Genomic DNA, 26295 nt, shown 5'->3' on the forward strand with positions numbered 1-26295 from the left:
TTAGATGGCCAAATGTGGTTTCCTGTATTTCTATTGGCTGAAGTGCCAAGCACAGTCAAGTCAAAGTCAAGTCAAATATACTTTATTGTCCCGAAGGAAATTTTTCTTAGGCGCAGTGCCATAACAGCAGTAGAACATACAGTACACAGATAAACAACAAGATACATACGAAAATGTACAACATACAACATACATACATACAGCAGCAGTACTGTAATCATACACAATCTGTGCAAACCCTGCATTTAAAGTAAATAATATCAACTGGCTATAAAGCAAAAACATTCTTAAAATAGAACCTTGGATCAGCTAAAACAAATCTGCAATACAAACATGTGAAACAATAAATAATAAATAATAATAAAAACCATTCCTGTGAGCAGATTAGAATATTCAGGAATATAAAATCAAGTAAATTAATGGGCCTCATTGTTGAGCAGAGTAATGGATGTGGGAATAAAAGAGAGCTTCAGACGGTTAGTTTTCCATCTGTAAGCTCTATACCTTCTGCCTGAAGGGAGAAGCTCATACTCTGTAAATAAAATGTGAGAGGGATCATTAACAATCCTATGAGCCAGTCTAGAAACAGTGCCTGTGCAAACAGTGCACAGGTTGCCGGAAACACCACGCCCCTTCCCATTACGGGCAGAAGTCACATCTGCAGAGACTAGCGAGGGTTTATGATGTCACCAACCCGGGAAGAAGCTCATTCTAGTCCAAACCCGCCGTTTTTGTAGGCAATAAACTGCCGTAACTTTAAAAGGCAATATCTCCGTTTGCATTGAACTTTCAGCACTGTAACTTTGCAGATACTGTTTATGCTCAAGCAGCAACATTACACACTAACTAAAGTTAAAAAAGTCAAATCGCATGCAACCACCCCTTTAATAGGCACCTCCATATATAATCATGTCAGGAACACTTAAGAACGATAGCTTCCAAGTTTATATCTTTCTAATGCAACTTTTGAAGCTTGTCTAGTCTAAGTCTAGCTTTAGTCCAGTTGGTAATAAAAATCGAACTGTTGTTGTCTTTCTTCATGAGAACCATATACTAGAATGATTTCTGAAGGATCATGATCACTGAAGACTGGAGGAATGATCCTGAAAATTCAGCTTTGCATCACAGAAATAAATGATAATTTAAAGTATAATACATTGAAAACCAATTATTTAAAATTGTAATAATATATCACAATTTCACATTTTTTCTGTATTTTTGATCAAATAAATGCAAGCTTGATGAGCAGAAGAAACTTCTTTCAAAAACATTACAAATAGTAATGTGTCCAAACTTTTAGCCTGTTGTGTGTGTGTGTGTGTGTGTGTGTGTGTGTGTGTGTGTGTGTGTGTGTGTGTGTGTGTGTGTGTGTGTGTGTGTGAGTGACCTGGTAATCCTTACGTTATGGGGACAAAATGTCCCCACAAAGATGGCAATATCCGAAATCCTTGTCCTTGTGGGGACATTTTTAGGTCCCCATGAGGAAAACATCTTATAAATCACACAGAAGGTTTTTTTTTGAGAAAGTAAAAATGCAGAATGTTTCCTGTGATGGGTAGGTTTAGGGGCAGGGGCAGTGTAAGGGGATAGGATGTACCGTTTGTCCAGTATAAAATCCATTACGCCTATGGAAAGTCCCCATAAAACATGAAAACACGACATGTGCGTGTGTGTGTGTATATATATAATGTAGTTTGATTAAAGCCATATTTCATCTGACTATGCCTTTGCATCTGATGGTGTTGTTGTCAGGGGGAGCGTCTGAGCCATGCGGTGGGCTGTGCGTTTGCCGCGTGTCTGGAGCGCAAACAGAAGAGGGAGAAAGAGTGCGGGGTCACGGCCACTTTCGATGCCAACCGCACCACTTTCACACGGGAGGGCTCCTTCCGCGTCACCACAGCAACAGAGCAGGCGGAGCGAGAGGAGGTCATGCGACAGCTGCAGGACGCTAAGAAAGGTGAGGAGGCTATGAAAGAGTGACACAAACACTGGGGTTCAGGGATACACACCATTTACAAGATGCAAAAAATGCTTGTCTTACTTAGTATTTTTGTCTTGTTTCCAGTCCAAATATCTAAAAGATCTTAAAACAAGATGCATTAACTATGTGAGTAAGCTGACAAGATATTTTTTTCGTTTGACACCCGTCAGACCTCCGTTCATCTTCAGAACACAGATGAAGATATTAGTGTTGAAATCCGATGGCTCAGAAAGGCCTTCATTGACACCAATGTCATTTCCTCTCTCAAGACCCATAAAGGCACTAAAGACGTCGTTACAAAGCCCATCTCACTACAGCAGCTCTACAATCATTTAATGAAGCGATAAGAATAGCTTTTGTGCACAAAAAACCCTAAATAACGACTTATATAGCGATGGGCCGGCCGATTTCAAAACAAAGTTTCGAACGGTTATGAATCAGTGAATTGATTCATGATTCTGATCACCAAAGTCACATGATTTCAGCAGTTTGGGGGTTTGACACACGATCTGAATCATGAATCGATACGCTGATTCTTAACCGCTCGAAACTTAGTTTTGAAATCGGCCCATCACTATATAAGTCATTAGTTAGTTTCTTTGCGCACAAAAAGTTTTTCTGAGCCATCGGATTTCAACAAAAAATATCTTCATTTGTGTACTGAAGATGAACGGAGGTCTGACGGGTGTCAGACGACATTAGGGTGAGGAATTAATGAGATAATTTTTGGGATGAACTAACCCTTTAAAACAAGCAAAAAATATCTGCCAGTCGGGTATGAAAAATGAATGCTCTGTTGGAAATCTTGTTTCTGTCCCAAACAGAAACGAGATTATTTTTCTTACCCCATTTAAGAATTTTTAGATATAGACTGGAAACGAGACAAAAAAAAATTGCAGTGAAAGAAGCAAATACTTTGAAATATTATGTTTTAAAACAGCTGTTTTCTATGTGAATATATAGTAAAATGTAATGTACATTCCTCCAGTCTTCAGTGTCACATGATCCTTCAGATATCATTCTAATATAAGGATCTGCTGCTTAAGAAACATTTATGATTATTATATTTAATTGGTCTTTATAATAAACATATATAACTGCCTTAATTTTTTTGGAATAGGGATTAACCATATTTGAGCATCCTTAGCATCAAAGTTTGAAATTCACTGCATTAGAAAGAAAGAAAAAAAATATCAAAGCAAGTGCTTTTTTTTTTCTGGACTATTTTTGGAATGATTTAGTGGATCTGTAAATTCATCTATTTTAATGATCAGGCATACATTGCTGTTAAAACATTTGGGCTCAGTAATTTCTTTTGTTTGGTTAATGTTTTTATATTGAGCAAGGATGCATTAAATTGATCAAGAGTGTCAGTAAAGCCATTGATAATGTACAATGTGTGAAATTGATTTCTGTTTCAAATAAATGTAAAAAATAATGCATTATGGTTTCCACAAAACCATAACGCAACACAACTAATTTCAACATTGATAATAATCAGAAATGTTTCTTGAGAATATCAGAATGATTTCTAAAGGATCATGTGACACTGAAGACTGGAGTAATGATGGTGAAAATTCAGATTTGATCACAGGAATAGATTACATTTTAAAATATATTTTACATAGAAACAGCTCTTTTACATTATTATAATATTTCACTGTGTTCACTGCAAAAAAAACTCTTCTTATTTAGTATTTTTTTCAAATATCTAAAAATTCTTCAATCAAGATTAATTTACTAGATAAGTAAAATAGTATATGATATTTTTGCTTGTTTTCTGGGGGGGGAAATGAAATGAAGTGAGTTTTTGCTTAAAACAAGCTAAATTATCTGCCAATGGGGTGAGAAAAATAATTTTATTTCTGTTTGGGACGGAAACGAGAAACAATATTTCAATCAGAAACAATCTGAAACATTTTTTTCACCCCATTGGCAGATAGTTGTGATTGTTTTAGGCAAAAACTCACTTCATTTTGATTTTATTTTTAAGAAAACAAATATCTTATGTCATTTTACTTATCTAGTAAATGCATCTTGATTTACGAATTTTGAGATATTTAGAAACAAGAAAAAATGACTTTGTAAGTAGAGCACTTTTTGCAGTGTTACTGTTTTTGTTGTATGGGAGGAAAATGCAGTTTTGGTGAGAAGACGACACCTTTTGAGAGAGATTTTTTTTAAAAATCATACTGACCCAAACTTTTGAATGGTAGCGTAGCAGTGACATTGGCAACCAACCCTTCCTCTCTCCCCAGACTCTGAAGGTGTTTTGGGCAGCTCCTCTGTCAGCGTGTCCCACCCTGTGGCCCCCCTCGCTGGCCCCAATGGCTCGTCGTCCTCTCCTCCTCTGCCCATGGCCACGCTGGCCCCTCAGGAAGCCAATCCTCACGCCATTCCCCGACGCCACGCCCCCGTGGAGGCGCTCGCTCGCCAGGGCTCGTTTCGGGGCTTCCCGGCGCTCAGTCAGAAAACCTCTCCCTTCAAACGGCAGATGTCACTGCGCATGAACGAGCTGCCGTCCACCATGCAGCGCAAGTCTGACTTCCCCAGCAAAAACACTGGTGAGGCGCTCCTCTGATTTTCACCTCTCCGGATTTGCAAATTCAAAGTCGATAGGCTTTCTCTTTCTTGCTTTTCTATAGATGTATTTCGTAGAGCTGGGCATTGAATCAATTTTCACAATTTGATGCGATTCACAAGCTTATAATTTAATTCAATTTGATATTACCAAAAGTATTCCTCCAAATCCTTGAATTCAGGTGTTCCAATCACTTCCCACAGGTGTATAAATCAAGCACTAGGCATGCAGACACTTCTACAAACATTTGTGAAAGAATGGGTCGCTGTCAGGAGCTCAGTGAACTCAAGTGTGGTACCGTGATAGGTTGCCACCTGTGCAATAAGCCCGTTTGTGAAGTTTCCTCTCTGTTAAATATTCCACAGTCAACGGTTAGTGGTATTATAACATAGAGCCCTGCATTTCTGCCCGAGCCCGATGGGCCCCTAACTTTTTTTCCGCCCCTTGAGCCAGGCTTCAGATCATTTTTCACATCATACCTCAAACGTGGGCCAGCTTTAGGCCTTTTTTAGGCTTTGCCTTCATTTTCTATTTTAGACATTTATTGATTAAAATAAATAATGAGATGTGCTGCGCTGGTGGAAACAACAAGAGACCATGCTCCCGCAACTCTCGAGACTGACTCGCACAGTGTTTAGAGAGTCTGCGACTGCGCCTGCAGCAGAAATACCAGCGAGCGTTCCTTCAGCGCAGCTGCAAGAGTTATGGCCTTTTTACAACTGGTCCCATTATTCGTTTGCTCTGACCAGATATCTGTTCGATTGTAAAAAGACCAAGAGTAAATGCCTTCCGAAATTCTTTCGATCACTCAAAGAAACCAATTCAGAAGGTGGTCTGGGACGCATTTCAGACGAAATTGGTGCATCTGGTTGTTTAAATCACATATTATGTGAAAAATTTTACTCCTTGCTAATTATTAAAAAATAAACGCTAGAGAGCGTGTTATGGGCTATAAATGACATGGTGTAGTCAGACATTACTGCGCCACGCATCGCCACAAGTAGCCTAAAGCCTTGTTTATACTTTCGCCTGGCTCTGCTGCTCGAGCCTCCGCTGACTGCGCTCGCTCCTCAAACGGACGAGGCGTTTATACTTCGATGCGGTCGCCGTTGTGCTATTCTTTGAAACGACAGAGGGCGACTCTAAGTAATTGTTCTATAAACCATCAGGAAAAGCATCGAGAAGAAGTGGGCTAATGTACACAGGTGATGATATATATTTTAGCACATTTCACCAAAAACCACAATACAAAAGATTTGTGTAAAACTCAGTAAACCTTGGCTTGATATTATTACTTGTGACATGAGAACAAAATATATGTATGCAACTAAATTAACAGTCTCTTAAATATTTCCTAATTTCACTAAACATTTTAGTGTCATGATTTATTTATTTGATTAAACATGGATCTTTATTTAAAAGGGCTTATTTCTGCTTTTGTAGGCTCATTTTATAAATATAAGTACCTTATTTGCATGTGCAAACTGGCGGCCAGTGTGATGAGACGTCATGCTCGGCTAGATTCACCGAGAAGTCGTTCATCTTTGGAGCCGCTGTCACAAAAAATGCGCTGCACACCGCCAGACGAAATGGGGTACCCAACGCTTGACCGCCCCCTCCGCGTTGACGTCAGTTTTGCCGTGCGCACCCTCGCGCTCAAGCCGACGCGCCAAGTATAAACAAGGCTTAAGCCAACGCGCAAACGGCCATAGTGAAACCGAAAATAGGCTAAATCTTAAAACACAATCATCTTCATTAAAACTAATGAGACTGAATGATCTTACCAGTGCTTTGCTCGCCCTTTCTCCCGTTGCGGTCATTGATCTTGAAATGAGCTGATGAACAAAATGCAGCTCATATCTGTTGCTTTCGTTGACGTGAACTCCGTTCAATGTGCATATAGCGTGGGATTTATATTCATTTTGCTGAGAGGTGTAAGGTAAGACAACCTGCATGTTTTTTATGTTTATTAGTTTCGATTGTGTAGCCTGTTTCGTTTATGAGTGCCGTTGCGAGCAGCATCAGCCTCAGCTTGTCAAAAATGGCTTTTCACTGTGGTGGTGGTGATAGTAGGCTAAACATTTAAACTAACATTGTGATACTTAAAGTGTTTTATATCTATGGATTATATTATAAGCAAGACAATTCAAGTGTTGATTTGAGAGGCTGAAGCGTTGGTTAACTCACTGTCGGCCGCTGGTCGTCACTTAAAAAAAAAAAAAACATTTTTCTATATTAACTTAGAAACTAAACAAAATATAACTACTTTGACATTGAAAACAAAACTGAACTATTTTAATGGCTGCAACAGTGTGATAGGGAGGATTTAAAAACCTCGGGCCGAGAATTTTGATAAGCTCTCGGACACGGATGGCTAGGGCCTATATTTGAGGCCTGTGCAGGGCTCTATTATAACAAAGTGGAAGCAATTGGGAACAAAAGCAACTCAGCCACAGAGTGGTAGGCCACATAAAATGACAGAGCAGGGTCAGCGCACAGTGCCACCTTTCGGAGTCAATAGCTACAGACCTTCTAAGTTCGTGTGGCCTTCAGATTAGCTCAAGAACAATGTGTAGGGAGCTTCATGAATGGGTTTCCATGGCTGAGCAGCTCATCCAAGCCTTACAAATAAAAATAACAACTTTACTCAACAATCTCTTCTCTACCTTCCCAGTCTCCTATGCGATTCATGCAAGCACCACAGCACATGCATGTGATCATGCTCGGCCAATAGTAAAACGCAGTACTCTGTGAATTGCCCAACAATGTGAATAGTGTAAGCGAGTGACAGGGAAAAGAAGAGATTGTTGAATAAAGTCGTTATTTTTGTTTGTTTTTGCGCACAAAAAGAACTGTGGCAAACATCACGCCACGTTAAAGAAATTATAAGATGAGACTTTGTTTCATATCAAACGTAAAAAAGCGTAAAGCTTGTTGGATGGGAAGCGTGCTATAATGTTTAGTGAAGTTTTGTCCATTCATCAACTGAAAGCAGCATAGACTAAAAGATTGATTCTTGGGGTTTAAAAATATATATCCGTTCATCAAAATTGACCCATCAATATTTTCAAGCCAGCCCTACAAAATTGGACGTCCTTCTCTCTTTCTCCTTCTCTCCTTCTTCCTAAAGCCTTAAGAGTATTATTTTGTTGCCTTCAAGGCGCAAGATCCTTTCAGGAGCTGTAGATAGTGAGTGTTGTGCTGTGTGTTTGTCAGTGCCGGAGGTGGAGGGTGAGGGCGACAGCATCAGCTCTCTGTGCACTCAGATCACATCCACCTTCAGTGGGCCTCCAGAGGACCCGTTCTCTTCAGCACCGATGCCCAAACCCACCTCCTCACCGCAGTCGCCCTCTGCTCCAGGTCAGCTTCACTCTCACACTCTCAGTACTTTAGAAAGGACTCTATGTGTGTGTTACGGCTTCCCAGTTTTTACATTGAACTAGATAGCAGGTCAGTGTTTACCGCATGGCGTCTATATCTGCCTGTTTAAAGGAATTAAGTTAAACATGCAACTTGTCCTTTTTTAAAAACAAAATAATACACAAAAATATAGTGATCTTTTCTGTGTAAACATATAGTAAAATGTAATCTATTCTTGTGATCAAAGCTGAATTTTCAGCATCATTACTCCAGTCTTCAGTGTCACATCCTTCAGAAATCATTCTATGATGATCATTTGCTGCTTAATATTTAGAAAGTTTAATAGAAAGTTTAAAAGAACAGTATGAATTGTGAGTAGAAATCTTTTGTAACAAAATAAACGTCTTCACTGTCTTTTTTAAGTGTCCTTTCTGGATAAAACTATTCACACCGCCCCCCAAAATAAAAAAAAACAAAACAACAATCAACCTCTTACTGACCACAGACATTTGTACAGTAGCAGGGCTTGACATTAACGCCCGCCAAAACACGTGTGTATTTCAGCAGTGGTGTGTAACGCAGTCACTCCTACTAAGTACTTTGGCAGGTTGAATTAATATTAATATATACATTTTTCAATTGTAGTCTTTAAAAAAGACATCTCAAATAATAAACTAAGTGCAATGTAATGATGTTAAAAATTTAGATTTTTCAATATTTATCAGCGATGCGCGGGTCAATGTCTAAACAACCCACACCCGACCGATGTTTTCAACTAACCCGCGCGCAACTCAGACCACAAAAAAAAGAAGAAAATTTTGTACCCGACCTGCTTCTCGACCCGCTTTTTTTAAAAGTAGTAAATACTCGTCATAGCGTCAATTTATTCATTTATTTGTTTCATTTTCTTAACAATTATGCTGCATGTATTTATCCAGTCCAGTGTTGGGTAAGTTTCCTTTAAAAAAGTAATGAATTACTAGTTAAATCTTCAATAGAGTAATTAGATTACTGTACAAATTACTCTCTCCAAAATTACTTAATTACTTATTACTAATTACTTTCTAAATCAACATCAACTAGTTAATGATTCAAGAATGGACATGAAACCACTATTTTAATTAATTCAAATACAAAATATAAAACTACATCAATTATTCTTGACTGACCAAAGTTTTACATGTAAGAAGGATTGATAAAAACAAAACATTTTAAAGTTTTGATATTAATTCCACTATTGTATTATGTATAATTGTTATACATTTTTTTATACTGTATTTAGTTCAATTAAATGTGAAGTAACTGTAACTAAATTACCCAAAAACTCAGAGTAATCCCTTACTTTACTTTTTCAAGGGAAAAGTAATTAAATTACAGTAACTAATTACTTAGTAACTAGCTACACTCAACACGGATCCAGTCTAATTGAAGTGTGCGTCTCTCCTCCGACTTTCCCAACAAAAATCCCGCCCCCTCTCAGAGAACACATAAAACTGACATTACTGAGCTATATGTGTTTAAAAGTAGCCTAATGGTCCAATGGCATTGCTCAGTTCAACGTGTTGGGAATCGGGCTAATCGGGCATTTTGTCCCTCGTCAGGAAAGGGGTTAAAGGTGCACTATGCAGCTTTTGTCCACTGGAGGGCGCCTATGCAAAACAAATGCGTAGTTTGATGACGCAAAGTGTGAGCGCTGCATCTTGGGAGATGTGGTCTTCTCATCACAGCCGGTGAAAAATAGGACTCGGGCAGAAATCACGTTCATGCATGCGGTTATTAACGTTACTGTAGTCTAAAGCAGAGCAGGAGTGAGTGTTGTGGACCTGAGCACAGCTGCTGGAGCGATTGTTAAACAAATACCCGCCTTGCGAATACCGGGACTTTTATTATGACGGGACGGGACTCATTTGCCGGGCGCCTGCACAGATCCCTTCTTCCGGTTATGATTTTGAGGTAATGCAGCTCTGTTTATCATATTAGATACATTTAAGTGTGTTTAAAACGATGTTATGACGTTACTCCGTGCGTTCACTTGTTCACACTGCTAAGAATAAAGCGCTCATGCCAAATAAAAGCCGAAACCGAGGGGAATGCAGATATGACGCAATTGACAGGCGACTCTTTCAAATGCAATGCTGCAACGTCCCTGTCCTTAGTTAAAATAGCAATTTTCTCACAATTTACAAATAGTTGGAAACTTCTGGGATATTGTAGGTACTCAACTGAACAAAATATATAACACTGGCCTAGTGGTTTTTGGATATTTTACTGCAAAAATACTACATAGTTCACCTTTAAAAGGACTATAAGATGCCGTTGGTGGCCTAAAACAGAAGATTAGCCTACTTATTTTAGCTTTCCTCGCGCTGTGTAGAAATGATATTGAATCGACTGTCCCTGGATTGTTTCTTCTCGCCTCTATGACTCGAGCTGTGGAGCTGAATGTGCGTCACTGGCTGCACTTGTGCTGGAACGCAGAGGATCCTCCTTGCCAATGGATTTCATAGTAAATTGTGTCTAGTACTATTACAAAGGTTTAATTGGCATCTTTATTTCAAACGACCCGACTGACCACGACCCGAATATCATTAAAAATATTTTGGGATGACTCGTAACCACAGGTGACCGCAGGCACCCGCTCATTTTGGATCAACCCGCGTATCACTGATACTTAGCAATACTCATTTTCGGCAGAATTGACACAGATACCAGTACCAGCTATTCTCTCTCTCTCTCTCTCTCTCTCTCTCTCTCTCTCTCTCTCTCTCTCTCTCTCTCTCTCTCTCTCTCTCTCTCTCTCTCTCTCTCTCTCTCTCTCTCTCTCTCTCTCTCTCTCTCTCTCTCTCTCTCTCTCTCTCTCTCTCTCTCTCTCTCTCTCTCTGACAGCGAGTGACACACAAACCCCCCTCCTCTCAGTTACTCGCTTCATTTGCTCAGGATGAATATTGTTGAATTTCGGAGTGGGATTGCATGTATTGCACATAATTTTACTTATTTCCACAAATTTTGTTCACACCCAAAGTGCGCGCACATAAAGCCACCTCTCAGCACTAAATTTAGTTATATTTTCTGCTGTTTATTGCGCTTAAAGAGTCAAAAACACACAATTAAGTCAAAATGCTGATCTTGGTGAGTATTAACGTAAACAAAGTTTTGTTTTAAGTGAACATAAACAGTTGAGAAAGAAAAGGCATGTGTAACAGTATAACGGATCCGCGCGTCAGGTCTTAGTGACAAGAGCCTAATATTCCTGCTGCCAAATTACGAGATGGTATTAAAAATATCTATATGGCAGTTTTCTATGGTATCGATTGTCAAATTTGTGGCCAGTGTCGTGGCAAATTCTAAGTTCTAACTTGTCTCTAACTTTTTAAAGAAAAATCTATCAGAGTTGAAGTTCCAGGTCTCAGAAGAAATTAACTTTATTGTATGAACAACAAAGTGAGATGCCAGCTGAACATCTGACCATCTCTTCCTCAGCTCACACTTTTATACAGTTCTAGCTCAAGGTTTAATGGGAGGTGCCTTTACTCCCTACACTTTTACTACAGTTGTTCTATTCATAAACTTATCTAGTCTTCTTTGTAATGGTGGCCGACTGCCACTAGTTTCTCTTTCTCATCCATTGGGCACCATTCTTTTTACAGTCAACTCATGGTTTTTCCACAATTATATAAATACAATGTATCATATTTGTCTGTGGGCCTTTCCCGCCTTCCCAGTACATGACAGTTTCCCAGCGCTTCTCACCCATTCTCCCTTGCAACTAATGTAACAACTCCTGTTTCTCACACTTTGATGTTTCTTACAAGCGGCAGACCATGGTTTCTTGGTGCCAAGCTGAGGCCAGCTTATACTGCAGCTAAGGCCTAGTGAGGCCTACTAAGGCCTAATAAAAATGAATTTCTTCTACACATCCCCCCTTTGGGACTTAGTCTGAGTCCCACACCTATTCCCTTCTACCAGAGTATGTCCCCATAAATTCAGCCTTCTTTCAGTTAATCTATCTATGGCTAATAATCAGCCATTCCTGCTTTTACTCCAACAGACCTCCTTCATGTGAACATACTCCAGCTGGATAATGAGACCAAACATCTCCCCTCTCTTTTGGCTAGAAGGAAGTAAAAGATCTCATCTCCCTAACTAATACAGTCATGGGGGAACATCCTTTTGACTAATCATTTGATAAATCAGTGTGCTATATTCATTTCAGTAGTATACTATTGCAGAGCTTCATTAATTCAGTGGATTAACTTTTTCAGTGATTATACCATGTGTTCGTTACATGTATCCCACGATGCCAGAGGAACTCTCAGACGCTTCCGGTGGTCTGGAGCGCTATCTGGGTTGCTCCACCGTTGCCAGGTGTTCTCTGGCCCAGCCTAGAGTGCTACCTGGTGTTGGGGCTGACAGCGGGTTTTTAAACCACCAGTAGAGTCTAGCCCAGCTGATAAGCACTGAGGTGCTCGTCGATCCCTCCTTCTTTGCTCTCGTAGGATTTTACAATACACTACAAACTACAGTAAATGTAAAATGGTTCTCTCTTTCTTTTTTTTCTTTTTTTAATGTATAATAGTGATTATAAAATCTTTCTAAACATTCCCTTTTATTCTGGTTGCATCATCTCGTACCACAGACAATGACCTGCTTCAGACCCTTAGTCGTCCCCTCTCTATCACAGTTTAAGAATAAATGAGCATAAAAATAACAGATAAAGGTAATAGATGATAATAACAAAATAAAAAATACAGTGTGAGAAGGAGGCTTTTTTAAGAGAAAAATAACAAACAAAACACCCTCCTACTCTTCCTGCCTACTCTACCCATATTTCTAAGATGCTTTCTATTTTCCCCAAAATAAAATACACAGAGGGGCTAACTCCCTAATTCTTAAAAACATAGTCAAAAGCTTAAACAAAATGAAAATGACATTGCTCCCCTTCCATTACTTTACTTCAGGTTTTTACAGAAACTCATCCAGCTCATCCAGTCCCGGGCTTATGGGGTACATTCCAGAACTGGCACCTATATCCTCTCGATCTTTTACAGAAATGCTGCTCATCTGTTTGACAGCAGCACTGGCCAGCATTGATCTGAGATAAAACACAACACAACAGAACAACAAAACAAAAATACCTACAGCCAGTCGTATTATTATTTCCCATGATTCAAGTATTATTGCCAAACCAATGCAAAGTTCCCTAATATGCTTATCTCCTACATTTTCAGTGATTTATTCAGTTATTAGTTAGTTTCTTCATTGCCTCATTGAGTGATCCACCAGGAGCTCTAATATTTGGAACATAAGTACAACAGTTGGCTTTAAATATTACAAAGACACCTCATTTCTCATGCGTCTGTTTTGCCATGTCATTTTGCTTATATGCCCCCAACTGTTCTCCCATTGCGTCTTCAGTGTGGTTAATGAGTTTCTATTGATCACAATAAATGTAATACATAAAACATATCACAAATTATCCACATAAATATATTCAAAGCCTGATTATAGTTAATCTCTAACTTAAATTCATTTGGAATTCCCCTTGAGTGACCACTCAAATCACACATTTTCTAACATTGTTTTGGATACAAATGCTATATTCAGCTAAACATCGATCGATCATTTATCATAAAAATAAATAAAATCATGTATCATCAACTTTGGTCTTATTTTTCTAATCACTTCCCCCCTTGCGCAATGGTCAACCATGCGCATCTAAAATTAAAAATAAAAATATCAAAAAGTGTTGCTGATGTCCTCATATCTCCTTTTAAATCTCATTTGTCCAACAATCTAAAGGTGACATGTTCTGTTTATGCCCTCTAATTAATTTATCAATGTGGTTAAATTTTCCAAACACAACAATGATGACAAATGCTACTAAACATATCCAATGAGACATTCCATGCGACAGTGTCTAATTTTTTTTTTTTTTTGTTGTGAATAATACTGCTGACCAATATTGTCATGTGGTTGTGTTATACACCACTGTTGTAAACCCCACATTTTTCCATTTCTAATAGATTAAATGATCTGGCAGGTCTGGATATGTCACATTTTGAAATTTCTCAAGTCTAATTTGCCATTTATCTGTTAATTTAATTAAATAATAATAATAATAATTTTTACTTATGAGCTGCTTTTTCTTTCTTTTTTTTGTTATGACTGGGGATCTCAGTATTATCTTAAATTCATGACCAACAGTATTAACTTCTTAATCCCTGGTAATGACAGCATTCATGACCTTATGAGTTTGTAATTTTGAAATTTACTGTTTTAGATCTTGCCCTTAAACATTTGTATTGTTATTTTTTTATTGATCAAGATGGAGTGACCAGCACCATGTCTTAATAATCTACATTTTGTTCAACACATTTCCCCCTCTTTTTCTATTTTCATTTTGTATTATTTAGTGCATAAGAAAGCACAAGTTTATCAGCTCTGTCTTGAAGCAGATCCTAAAATCTCTCTCTTTATTGGACAGTATCAATTATCTAATTCTGTGTGTATCCCTAATTTGTTAATGCAATCGTCCTTTACTGCATGTGCAGTCCTAGCAAAATTTTCAACAAGTCCAGTCCTAGTTTTAGTTAATTGCTGAGTCATGCAAACACTCATGCTCTCCTCCTTTTTCTTTTCTTTCTAAAACGTATAGCTGGACTGATGTCTATTGAAAGAAAGTTAGAGAGTCAGATAGAGAGTGTTAGCTGAACAGAATACAGAGTACTGCTGTTGGACCAGTGAAAAATAAAATCCAATTAGTTCTGCCAAGCGGTCTCTGTAGTGATCATTGAAAAGGTATCACCTGTGTCCACTTAAGAAAGGATGAAGTCCTTCTGCTCATGTCATCGATCATTTGAGCTGACTGGGCTGCAGTTTTGAGTGTTTCCCTCCTCATCCGATGCATTTGGTCTGATGACATTCAAAGGCTTGTGCCATGGTGTGACAGTGGTTTCACTCTTGATACTGTTGTCCTTTTGCCTCTCCTCCTTTTGCCTCTCCTCAGTCTGACTTTTGATCAAGCCACGGAGGATGCAGATTGCATAATGATAGCATGTTATCTTGGTCATTTCTGCATTGACTTTGTCTTTGTCCATATCAGCCCCTCAGAAGTTGCCTTTCTTTTTCAAGGTGGATGAAGGCCCATTAACCAATGCCTCTTCTTGTCTCTGCAGCAATGTCCTTCACTTCTTGCACAGTCCAGTTGCTTTCATTTAGTATGTCAAGACAGCTGTCCCAGAAGTCATCTGGTGCAATCTGGAAATTGAACACTCAGAGATCCGCGTTAATCAAATTTATTCTTTATAGCTTAATTATCATCTGGTTGATAACAACAGTTTCCCCATGCTATTTTAATAAAGCAAGTTCTTCTTTGCAGAAAATAGCAAGCATTTTTCTTCATTGCAGAATGCAGGAAATAGCAGCTTTTCAGTCTGTCTGGGTTGCCTTGTTTTCAGTCCCATATATACTGTAATATTTTATCATTCATTATATGGATCCCTATACTCTCTCAAACCCTGTTAGGACTAAATCAATGACTCATTATTTTAAAACGTGTATTATATCTATTTTTTTTTTTAAATGTCTGTTTGCTTGGTCACCCAATCTTGCTTGTTCAACATGATGCACAAATTACTTTAATTAACACAATCCAAAAATCTCAGAATATCTGCAATCAAAGTCAAACTGTCTCCCAGGGATAAAGAAATAAATTAAAATTAAAATCTTCACATAACAGGTCAATTTAAAATACATATAGTACACATCTAGCTTGTCTCTCTCTCTCTATTTATCTCTGCATATCAGATGATTCTATGGTCTTTTGTCAATTATTTGGATTTCCTCAGGGAACTGCACAAACCACTTATGCTAAGGAGAAAACTCCAGTTTTTGTGGTGGCCACCAGTTTGTGCAATCCTCCGATTCAGTCCCTGTCAGCAGGCCTGCTTATTAACTCAAATTCCTTATAGACCGGTCATCTAACATTAATTCAGTTTCATTATTTTCTTTCAGATTAATATCTTATCAAATCTTTATTGGTGTTTTCTTGGTAATTGTTCAGTTGGCCTTCTTTTAATTCTAAATAATTTATATTTTTCTTATACTGTAATTTTTCTTATACGTATACTGTATTTGTTTTTCCATTTCTCTTGGTACTTCAACTGATGTTTTTATTTTTTATGTAAATCATTTTGTTTTTTTGTTTTTTAGACGATTGTCTATGGCTTCCCATTTAATTCTTTCCCTCACTTGTTTCATCATTGGCCCTAAATATTTTATGTTCCATCCTCTACTTATATACAAAGTAATGTGAAATTTAATTTGGAATTTAAAACCTCTTTTCAATTAAATATCATTTTTCAACCTTCATTGCTGCCCCGTATAGGCCCATTATTACATATTATGCAATTAACAGGACTTCATGTCCCTTTTTGTATCATTTAGCTTCTTCTTTTGTAGTTCTGTGGCCATACATAAGTCATATATAATTATATTTTGAAAATCTGCGGAAACTGGCAAATACACAATGGCTCAACAAATGACCTCCAAACAACCATCCCCATTTAAAAAATTCAAATCCTCACCCAAAATGAAAAATGTATTTTACTGAACACCTCCAACTGTCCACAGTCAATCCATCAAGATGAAGTAAAAATCTGTGTTTTTCCAAAAAAGTCAAAAACAAAGAACAAAAGACTGATAAGTTTGTCCCTTGGGACAGAGAGAGATAAAATTACTACAACACGGTTTAGCAAACCCAAACTCTTCTGCCAGTTCAACACACCACTTCAGACCAAGCCCGGTAGAAGAGGAGACACAGACTTTTGCCACAATTGACTTGGGGCCTGTTGTGAAATGATTAGAATATATTGTTTATTATATTAACAACTATAATGTTTAATTAATTGTCTTCAATAATAACATAAAAAGTTTAAACTGCTGTGTAGAGAGCAAAGTAAGTAGGCTGTTTCTCAGTAACAATTTGTAATCCTGTTCCCAATCTTCAGTAAACAGTTAGTTTTATTTGAATTTAAGTCGTCAGTGGTCATTATTGCCTTGCTAAGAGGAAAAGACACAACAGGGCCTGCTCTCTGGCTCCTGCTCTCTGGGCTTCTTTACTCTGGCCCTTTCGCTCTACACTTCTTCCTCCACTCTCTCTCTCTCTCTCTCTCTCTCTCTGGTAACATTCTATAGCCTACATGCTGGGTATGATGAATGGTGAATGGTGTATGTGTTTTTTTTTTTTTTTTTTTTGGTGTCATCTCATGCATCTATTTTGAGTGTAACCATAACCAAATTCTGTCATTAGTTTCTTTCTATTAAAAATATGTTTGCTAGTTTTGATTCTGTATTCACTTTGATGTGCTACCTATTGTAGTTCATTATATTAACACTATCGCAACACTCTCCCACATATTTTGCTATATTTCCGTTGTTTGTATAAGTTGCACTGGATGGTAGATTAGAAATGTCTACCAGTAGATTAGAAAAGTTTTTTTCAATCTTGCTGATAAGGTTTCTTTAGTTATTAGGCAACCCTGCAGCCTGAACCACTGCAGGCATGTGACTGTTACTTATGTTTGACTACTAGCTTAACACTGAAACTCGTCTTGGCAAGTATTCATTCCAGCCCATTAGGTTATATCATTTTAGTTGTAAAATATAATTCAAATTTGTTTTTTTAGATCATTAAATCAATATCGAATCACTTACCTAATATGGCATGATCTAACAGGTTAATTCATGTTGCACTTTTCTTCAGTATCATGCTGCCCTACCTCTGACTTCTACTGTTCCTGTTATGGCAGACATTTGCTTCTCCAAAGGGTCATAAGGTGGTGCAGTAGATTATCTTTCTGTTTTCTTTTTAGTTTTGTCATTATGTCTCCCTTTGACCTGTCTCCCAATTTTTAAATATATTTTCTCCCTCTTTTTTATTTGATAAATAAGGTCTGTACTTGTTTTTCTTCCCTTTTTGTTTCTCCTTTTTCACTGCTACTTTTTTACCTATAATTCAATTTCTCTCTTTTTTTTTTTTTTTTTTAAATCAAATTCCAGGGTCATACATTGCCTGACCTCATAATGCCAATCTATTTGGCCATTCTTTTTAATTTGTTGCAAATTTTTGACTTTTGTGAGTTTTCTCGAGTTATTTTTTTTTTCTTGTCAACTTTTAACTCCCTTCTCTGTCCCTTTGCATCCACATACTCACTTTCCAGCCAAACATGTTTCTTGATCGCTTTGGATTCTATTATTGCTTTCTTGTAGCTTAGCTATGCTATATTCCTTCTTCTACATTTCTCCCTGTCAGCATCACTAGGCCTTGTCCACATGCTGGAATAAAGGACAAAGTTCTCTCAAACTTCAACACACACACACACATACATCCACTTCCTCTGTCTGATATCTCAGTCGCTCTACTTTTCACACACTTGCTTTCACACACTGCACAGTTATGCTCTCACAAACACACACACGCTCACACGCTCTCACACACACACACACACACACACACACACACACACACACCTGCTTCTCCTGCAGATGAGCACAAAGCACTCCTTGCTTATGTTGAATGCACTTCATACATTCATAGGCACTTCTTGCGTCTTTTAATCTAAAACTACACACAGCACTTCTTGCATGTGTTTTGAATGCACTTCATACATTCATACGCACTTCTTGCGTCTGTTAATCTAAAACTACACACAGCACTTCTTGCATGTGTTTTGAATGCACTTCATACATTCATACGCACTTCTTGCGTCTGTTAATCTAAAACTACACACAGCACTTCTTGCATGTGTTTTGAATGCACTTCATACATTCATACGCACTTCTTGCGTCTTTTAATCTAAAACTACACACAGCACTTCTTGCATGTGTTTGAATGCACTTCATACATTCATACGCACTTCTTGCGTCTTTTAATCTAAAACTACACACAGCACTTCTTGCATGTGTTTTGAATGCACTTCATACATTCATACGCACTTCTTGCGTCTGTTAATCTAAAACTACACACAGCACTTCTTGCATGTGTTTTGAATGCACTTCATACATTCATACGCACTTCTTGCGTCTGTTAATCTAAAACTACACACAGCACTTCTTGCATGTGTTTTGAATGCACTTCATACATTCATACGCACTTCTTGCGTCTTTTAATCTAAAACTACACACAGCACTTCTTGCATGTGTTTTGAATGCACTTCATACATTCGAACGCACTACTTGCGTTTTATTCTACTACTACACACAGCACTTCTTGCATGTGTTAAACTACGCAGGCGCTTTCCCTAAGACCTGGAAATTACTTCTCTGTCTTTTTCAAATTAATCATGTATTTCAAACATTTGTTTAGTAATAATCAATTATAGGTTCGTTTAGTAAGGCAATAGGTAGTTACCCATGGCAGCAGCTCACAAGGGACCACACAAAACAAAATATAAGCAAAATTGCTTACCTTGTATTTCTTTGGCGCCTTTTGTTTTGTGAGGTCTCGTGCCCAGCCGCCACGGGCCCCAGCCCTTTCTGGCTCCTGGCAATCTGGCTCGCCAAATATGTCGTGGCAAATTCTAAGTTCTAACTTGTCTCTAACTTTTTAAAGAAAAATCTATCAGAGTTGAAGTTCCAGGTCTCAGAAGAAATTAACTTTATTGTATGAACAACAAAGTGAGATGCCAGCTGAACATCTGACCATCTCTTCCTCAGCTCACACTTTTATACAGTTCTAGCTCAAGGTTTAATGGGAGGTGCCTTTACTCCCTACACTTTTACTACAGTTGTTCTATTCATAAACTTATCTAGTCTTCTTTGTAATGGTGGCCGACTGCCACTAGTTTCTCTTTCTCATCCATTGGGCACCATTCTTTTTACAGTCAACTCATGGTTTTTCCACAATTATATAAATACAATGTATCATATTTGTCTGTGGGCCTTTCCCGCCTTCCCAGTACATGACAGTTTCCCAGCGCTTCTCACCCATTCTCCCTTGCAACTAATGTAACAACTCCTGTTTCTCACACTTTGATGTTTCTTACAAGCGGCAGACCATGGTTTCTTGGTGCCAAGCTGAGGCCAGCTTATACTGCAGCTAAGGCCTAGTGAGGCCTACTAAGGCCTAATAAAAATGAATTTCTTCTACACCAGTAACTTTGGAAAACCACTAGACACAGTGTTTGGTGAGCAAAAAAGTTAATGTCAAGCCCTGAACGTGTGTGTGTGTGTGTGTGTGTGTGTGTGTGTGCGTGTGCGTGTGCGTGTGCGTGTGCGTGTGCGTGTGCGTGTGCGTGTGCGTGTGCGTGTGCGTGTGCGTGTGCATGCGGGTGTATGTGTTCTTTTATATATGGTTTATGAGGACACAACTGTGAATAGTGACATGGGAATTGCAAAGTAAACATGATTTACGAGGACACTTCCTGTAAACTGTGTAAACACTAAACTGTGGTGTTTTTTTTGTGTGTATTTTTTTAAAGAATGGGGAAGGTTTTGTGTGATGGTTCAGGAGTGTGGTTAGTACAGGGAGTACACAATTTGTTGAGTATTAAAACCATTACATCTATGGATAGTCTCCGTTAACCACATATTCAAGAATTTGTGTGCATGTGTGTACTGACATGTATATAGCTAAACTAATCAACAACTAGAAAGTAAATTAGTCAACCATCTCGATTACTAATACAATGTTTATGTCGCTCAGTTGGAGGACAGAGGAATTATTGCGATCCAGGGCTAGTCAATACAGACCCAACACCTTTACTAGTGGCAGAACTAATCACCTAGTCTTTTCAATCCCGTGTGTGTGTGTTTGTGTGTGTGTGTGTGTCGCGCGCGCGCGTGCGTGCGTGCGCGTGCGTGCGTGCGTGCGTGTGTGTGTGTGTGTGTGTGTTTGTGCGTGCGTGCGTGCGTGCGTGGGTGTGTGGGCATGTTTTTGTGACATATGAGGACACAAATGTAATGACATGGGTATTACAAGGAGAGGGTGACTTATGAGGACATTGGCCATGTCCCCACTTTTCAAAATGCTTATAAATCATACAGGATGAGGTTTTTTTAGAAATTAAAAATGCAGAATGTTTCCTGTGATGGGTAGGTTTAGGGGCAGGGGCAGTGAAAATACGATAGAAAATACGGTTTGTACAGTATAAAAACCATTACGCCTATGGAAGGTCCCCACATTTTGCAAAAACAAGTGTGTGTGTGTGTGTGTGTGTGTGTGTGTGTGTGTGTGTGTGTGCGTGTGTGCGTGTGTGCGTGTGTGCGTGTGTGCGTGTGTGCGTGTGTGCGTGTGTGCGTGTGTGCGTGTGTGCGCACATACCTATGTGTCAGCACTCTTGCTTGTGTCCGGCTCTGTCTCTAATCTACACGTCCTGTCTGCTGCTATAGTCAACGGTGCAGTTCCTGCCTTCCCGCCGCCTAGTGTCACTGTATCTGCTGCAGCTAACTCGCCCGTGCTGCCGCCCCCGCTGCCTGTCCGAGAGACTAACCCCTGGGCCAAGACCCCAAACACAGCCCCCACCACAGCACAGATAGGTAAGACTTCTGGGCTTCCTGTGCTGACCATGCAGAATAGGGTCTGAGAATCTCATCACTCATACTGTGCGCTGCATACTTTCATCTCAAAATTGGTCATTTTAGCTGCTAACTGTAGTTGCAACTGAGCAGTCAGTCATTGCCACAGTCTGATATTTCTGTCAAAATATTTGAAAATGTATGATTGTATCAAAATATAGGGTAAATATATAGAGTTGTATGTGGCATTCACATGTCGAAATTGTAAATCAGAGAAGAAAACACAGAGATCTCCTCACTGCAACTTAATTTCTGCACTCTCACGAATGCTTTCATCACTAACAGTTAAAACACAATCAAGTCACCTTTATTTATATAGCGCTTTTTACAGTGAAGATTGTTTCAAAGCATCACAGTGATAACAGGAAAATATTGTAACAGAATTTAATAGAAAATAATATAATTAAATATTTAGTGTCTCCAACTGAGCAAGGGCGACAGTGGCAAGGAACCCAAACTCCATCAGGTGACAGAATGGAGGAAAAAAAACCTTGGGAGAAACCAGGCTCAGTTGGGGTGCCAGTTCTCCTCTGGCCAAACAAACAAACAAACAGTGTAAGATTATGATTCTGGCAACTTTACAGGTTATAAATCAGATTAGATCCGAACAGTCAGACTATTTGTCCAGTTTCATCATGACAATGTCAGTAGCTGATTTATTGTGCAGTATAGACGGCCTCATTGATTATTACGTGAGTTTTGGCGAGAGTGACAAACTCACGCTATTTGATTGACAGCTCCAGCAATTGTAAAAGGAGCATTCTTTTAGCGCTTTTCCATTGCATGGTTACACTTGGTACGGCTCGGCTTTGCTCGCTAGTCGCTTTGCTTTTCCACTGCATGGTATGGCTCGGTATGATACAGCACGGCTCGCTTTGGTTTTCAACTGCACTTAGCACTGCTTTAAAGTGGGCGGGCTTATATAATGATCGTTATAATTGCCTCTACTTCTCGGCATGTGAATGTTTTAGACGAAGACAAAGAAGTTTGTTTCAAAGGAGGCTGATGGTAGCAAATCCAAATGCTGCTAAAAACAAGAGAGTCTTACGCCGCATTCACACGGGGCGTAGGCGTTAACGCTTCCCATTTACTTTGAATGGGTGACATCATCCGTTGCCGAACTGAATTGTGGGTTCCGTCGCGGCGCTTCACTCGCGTTGCAAGCGGCAGAAGTTGAAGAATTCTCAACTTTTCAAGCGCCAGCGCAGGCGTCATCCAATCAGATCGCCGTATGCAAATATCCTACAGCAGACGCTAGCCAATTGCATTCATTACTGCTCCGTGAACCATCCAGACCATAGACCGTTAAAAATCCAGACGCAGCTCCTGGACCACTACGTGATATTCTTCCCGCTGTCGGTGCTTTTTCAGGATTTAATGTACTTATAAGCTTCGTGCACCTGTGCAGTGCGCTGACAACAACTACACGGGCAATCGCGCTCGCACATACAACCAAAAAAGGCGCTTTTTTGTGTTGTGTTTTGGTCCAAGCGGCAAGTTAATGTGATTGGCTGTTGTCACTATGACGATTGCTTCAGCACCCAGCTTCAGCCACGCCCTCCGTCAAGCGTTAACGCCTACGCCCCGTGTGAATGCGGCGTTAGGCACTCGTACAACAAAGCGCAGGTGACGACATCACTTGATTTGCTCAACGACGCATGAGGGTAAACTAATCTTGTATTTAGCAATGTGTTTTGGGTCTTAAACGCTATATCACTGTCACAAAAGCATATAATGATAGTGACGATTTACTCTGAACAATCTGTGATCTACAGTGTTTGTCACTTTTTAGTATCGGTACGGCACGCTTGGAACCTCAACCGAGGTAGTGCTATTTAAGGTGAACCGTACCGAGCCATACCGAACCGCACCATGCAGTGGAAAGTGGCCATTTGATTGCTTTCTGTATACAATTTAATCACTATTTAAATTAGCGATTATTTTCATGCTACTTGGAGAAATGAGAGTTTAATTAGTGCTGCTTTCGGATAACAGGACGGGTGTTAATTACTGCGGGTGTAGGGCGGGTAATAACCAATAATCGGAAAACAAAAAGCAGTTGAAGGATGACGTGCTTAATTTAGTTATTCATCTGACTTCAGTATAATTAATCTGATGCTGTTAAAGTTGTTGTTATTCTTTAACCACTTCTTCTTTAAATGTAAGTCGTTCTTGATAGGAAAAGGTAGGATTTAACCTGAACGTTTAGATAACGTCAGTTGCAATCACTTTAACTTTCAACATAATCAGTGACAAAAGGAAAGATCCTCAAAGCTTTTAAAGAAGACACATGTATTAATGAAGTTACCGGTTTAAATATATAGACAGAAAAATGGATCCACATACTGTCATAGAAGACTTAGTTGTAACAAATAATGCACTGCTGTGCAGAAGAGGCCGTAAAAGCCTTTCACACTGTGCTGGAGTGGCCGGTCAGCGGTTCTCTTTCCTTCTTTTACCCTGAGCAAAGCACTGTTAGACATGAGTGGAATACCAACACCGAAACCAACTGACAGGAAACCAAAAGCTATGGAAAAAGGATGGTGATCAAGAGGGGAGAAGTACTCCTCAATGCATTGTTCAAGCAACACTACATCGATTGTAGACTAGGATACTTTAATATCTCTACTTCAGTTCACCGTTCAGGTCCGTTTATAAGCTGTCAGGTGAGACCAAACAGGACATAGTTACATTTAGTAGATAATTAGTATGTAGTAGAAAGTACATTTGTCCTGTGAAGCAAATGGTAAAGATGTCATCGAGGTGCAAACTACTCAAGTTTCCCCCTAAACAGAACCATCCCATGCCTCAGTCAGCATATTGATGAATCTTTTGCACTAGATGGGCATTAGCATACTGTGTTGATGAAGGCCATCGTGCCACGTTTAATTCACATGTATAAGGTTATATAGGATCATCATATTTTGATTACCGAAAACCAGGACACTCGGCCCGGCAATGAGATACTCAACTCGAAGTTTACTCAAAGATTCCTTATTAATTATAAAGTATGCCCCCTCTGTATGGATAGACAATTGTTATTTTAGCCCCTGGACAAGACTTGAAAACTGGACATGTCCTGGGGAAACAGGACGTTTTGTCACCGTATGGTTATATATATATATATAAAGGGATTTCTGTAGTATTAGGGCAGTAAAGAGTTCTACTCATATTTGCTCAGCCTTAAACAGGTTTACTAAACAGGACAGGAGCAGGGTTGGGTATCCATGGGCTACAATATTTCAACATAAAAATAAAAATAAATTCTGTGCAAACAAATGGTCTATGGATTGGCTTTTTGGGATAGCTGGTTAGCTGCTGTTGTAATGTGTAACCAGTCCCTTCAGGATTTCGTGGGAATCTTTTCTGAATCTGCAGCGGCTTTTCTCAAATTTTGCGGCAATATTTGCGGCATTTCTTGTGTTTTTTTTTCTTTAGTGAAAATACACCAGACTTTTCTGACCTCAAGAACCACTGGATTCTGTCATTTCTGAAACAGGGTTTTCGTGGGGTCTTTCAAAATCACAACTTCAGGCATTAAAAAGTCTTAAATGCGCTGATATTCGCATATTATTTATAATAATATGGTAAATGTATTATGAAACATCCCACATTTTTTATCTTGTCATTTCATTCATAATGGTCTTAAAAAGTCTTACATTTGACTTGGTGAAACCTGCCGAACCCTTGTAAAAGAAGAACATTTAAGTTCAAATTTAATACCAAATAAAACAAAAAATCAATAAAACATTTTATTGCAGTTTCCCACATGATTTTTGTGAAACTATGGAGGCATAGTTGTCATATGATATGTTGTATATATTATGTATCAAATATGATCATCAGGCTTTTCAGGAACGTTTATTTGTTCATCTCTCAATCGTCATTGTAGGCCTATTGCATTGTGTTTTGCTTTCATCATAAAACTAAGCCTTTAAATATAATCCTTTTTATAATTTTATCATTTATCATCCAGACATATTACTGGGAGCTATAGAGTGACAAATCATATTTATATGCATTTTATGCAAGTAGTGTGCTAAACTATTAAAGCTACACTGTGTAACTTTTTTAGTTTGTTCTTAGCTAAAAACACTTAGTTCTTTCAAAAATATATGTGCTCATTAATGTATATTTCTTTCTTTCAAGTAATAAAGTATTCTCGTAAGTTTATAATATGCCATTGAAAATGTTGCTCCCTATTTTTTCAGACTATCAGGTGTCCTATTCTGATTGAAATTCTATCTGCGTTCGCGTTAGTTCGTTTAAAGATGGGCTTTAGCATTTCTGGGCACATAATCAAAGATCTTTCGTCTCCGTCTCAACGTATGTTTGATACTGACGTCCTATTCAGCGGTCGTTCGGCATCGTCTCAGAACACTGCGCGCTCAACAGAAGTGGCTGGCTTATGTTTTATTTTAGATTTGCTTCAAGGCATATCTTCAACGTCTATCCTCATAAGAGCAATCTTAAATGATTTATATAAAGTCTAAAATGAACAAAAAGAGTTGTGAGAGAATGAGGCGAGATCCATAGACAGTATAAACAGTGAGATCCGCGTGTCTGTCTGCTCTTAAAGGGACAACAGCCAATAAAGTTTCCTGTCAGTAAAGTTAAAGAACAAAGGGAACAGAGAAAATGACTCGCTGCTCTTGACTAAATAACTTTTGTAGCTTTAATAAGGATTAACTATTTAATTTATAGTTAATGCAGTGCAGACTGCATATAACTTTGATAACTTTATTAAATTTCTGTTCAGAATTTTAGAAACTGTTAAGACAGGAAGGGCAGGAGTAAA

At 38.7% G+C, this 26295-nt stretch overlaps 1 protein-coding gene across 6 annotated transcripts in view; it reads left to right on the forward strand.

Annotated features, from left to right (window-relative positions):
- Positions 1-26295, forward strand: part of LOC137091605 (protein numb homolog) — a 111386-nt gene that overhangs the window by 82520 nt on the left and 2571 nt on the right. For 4 of the 6 annotated variants that reach the window (XM_067456200.1, XM_067456203.1, XM_067456202.1 and 1 more), the window contains 4 exons: positions 1753-1957; positions 4240-4545; positions 7779-7922; positions 21312-21458. In XM_067456200.1, the coding sequence (XP_067312301.1) occupies positions 1753-1957; positions 4240-4545; positions 7779-7922; positions 21312-21458 (802 nt within the window). The remainder of the gene's footprint in view (positions 1-1752; positions 1958-4239; positions 4546-7778; positions 7923-21311; positions 21459-26295) is intronic. The other 2 variants (XM_067456204.1, XM_067456205.1) reach the window with 1 other exon arrangement.

Source organism: Pseudorasbora parva, chromosome 10 (assembly GCF_024679245.1).
Source record: "Pseudorasbora parva isolate DD20220531a chromosome 10, ASM2467924v1, whole genome shotgun sequence".
Lineage (NCBI taxonomy): Eukaryota > Metazoa > Chordata > Actinopteri > Cypriniformes > Gobionidae > Pseudorasbora > Pseudorasbora parva.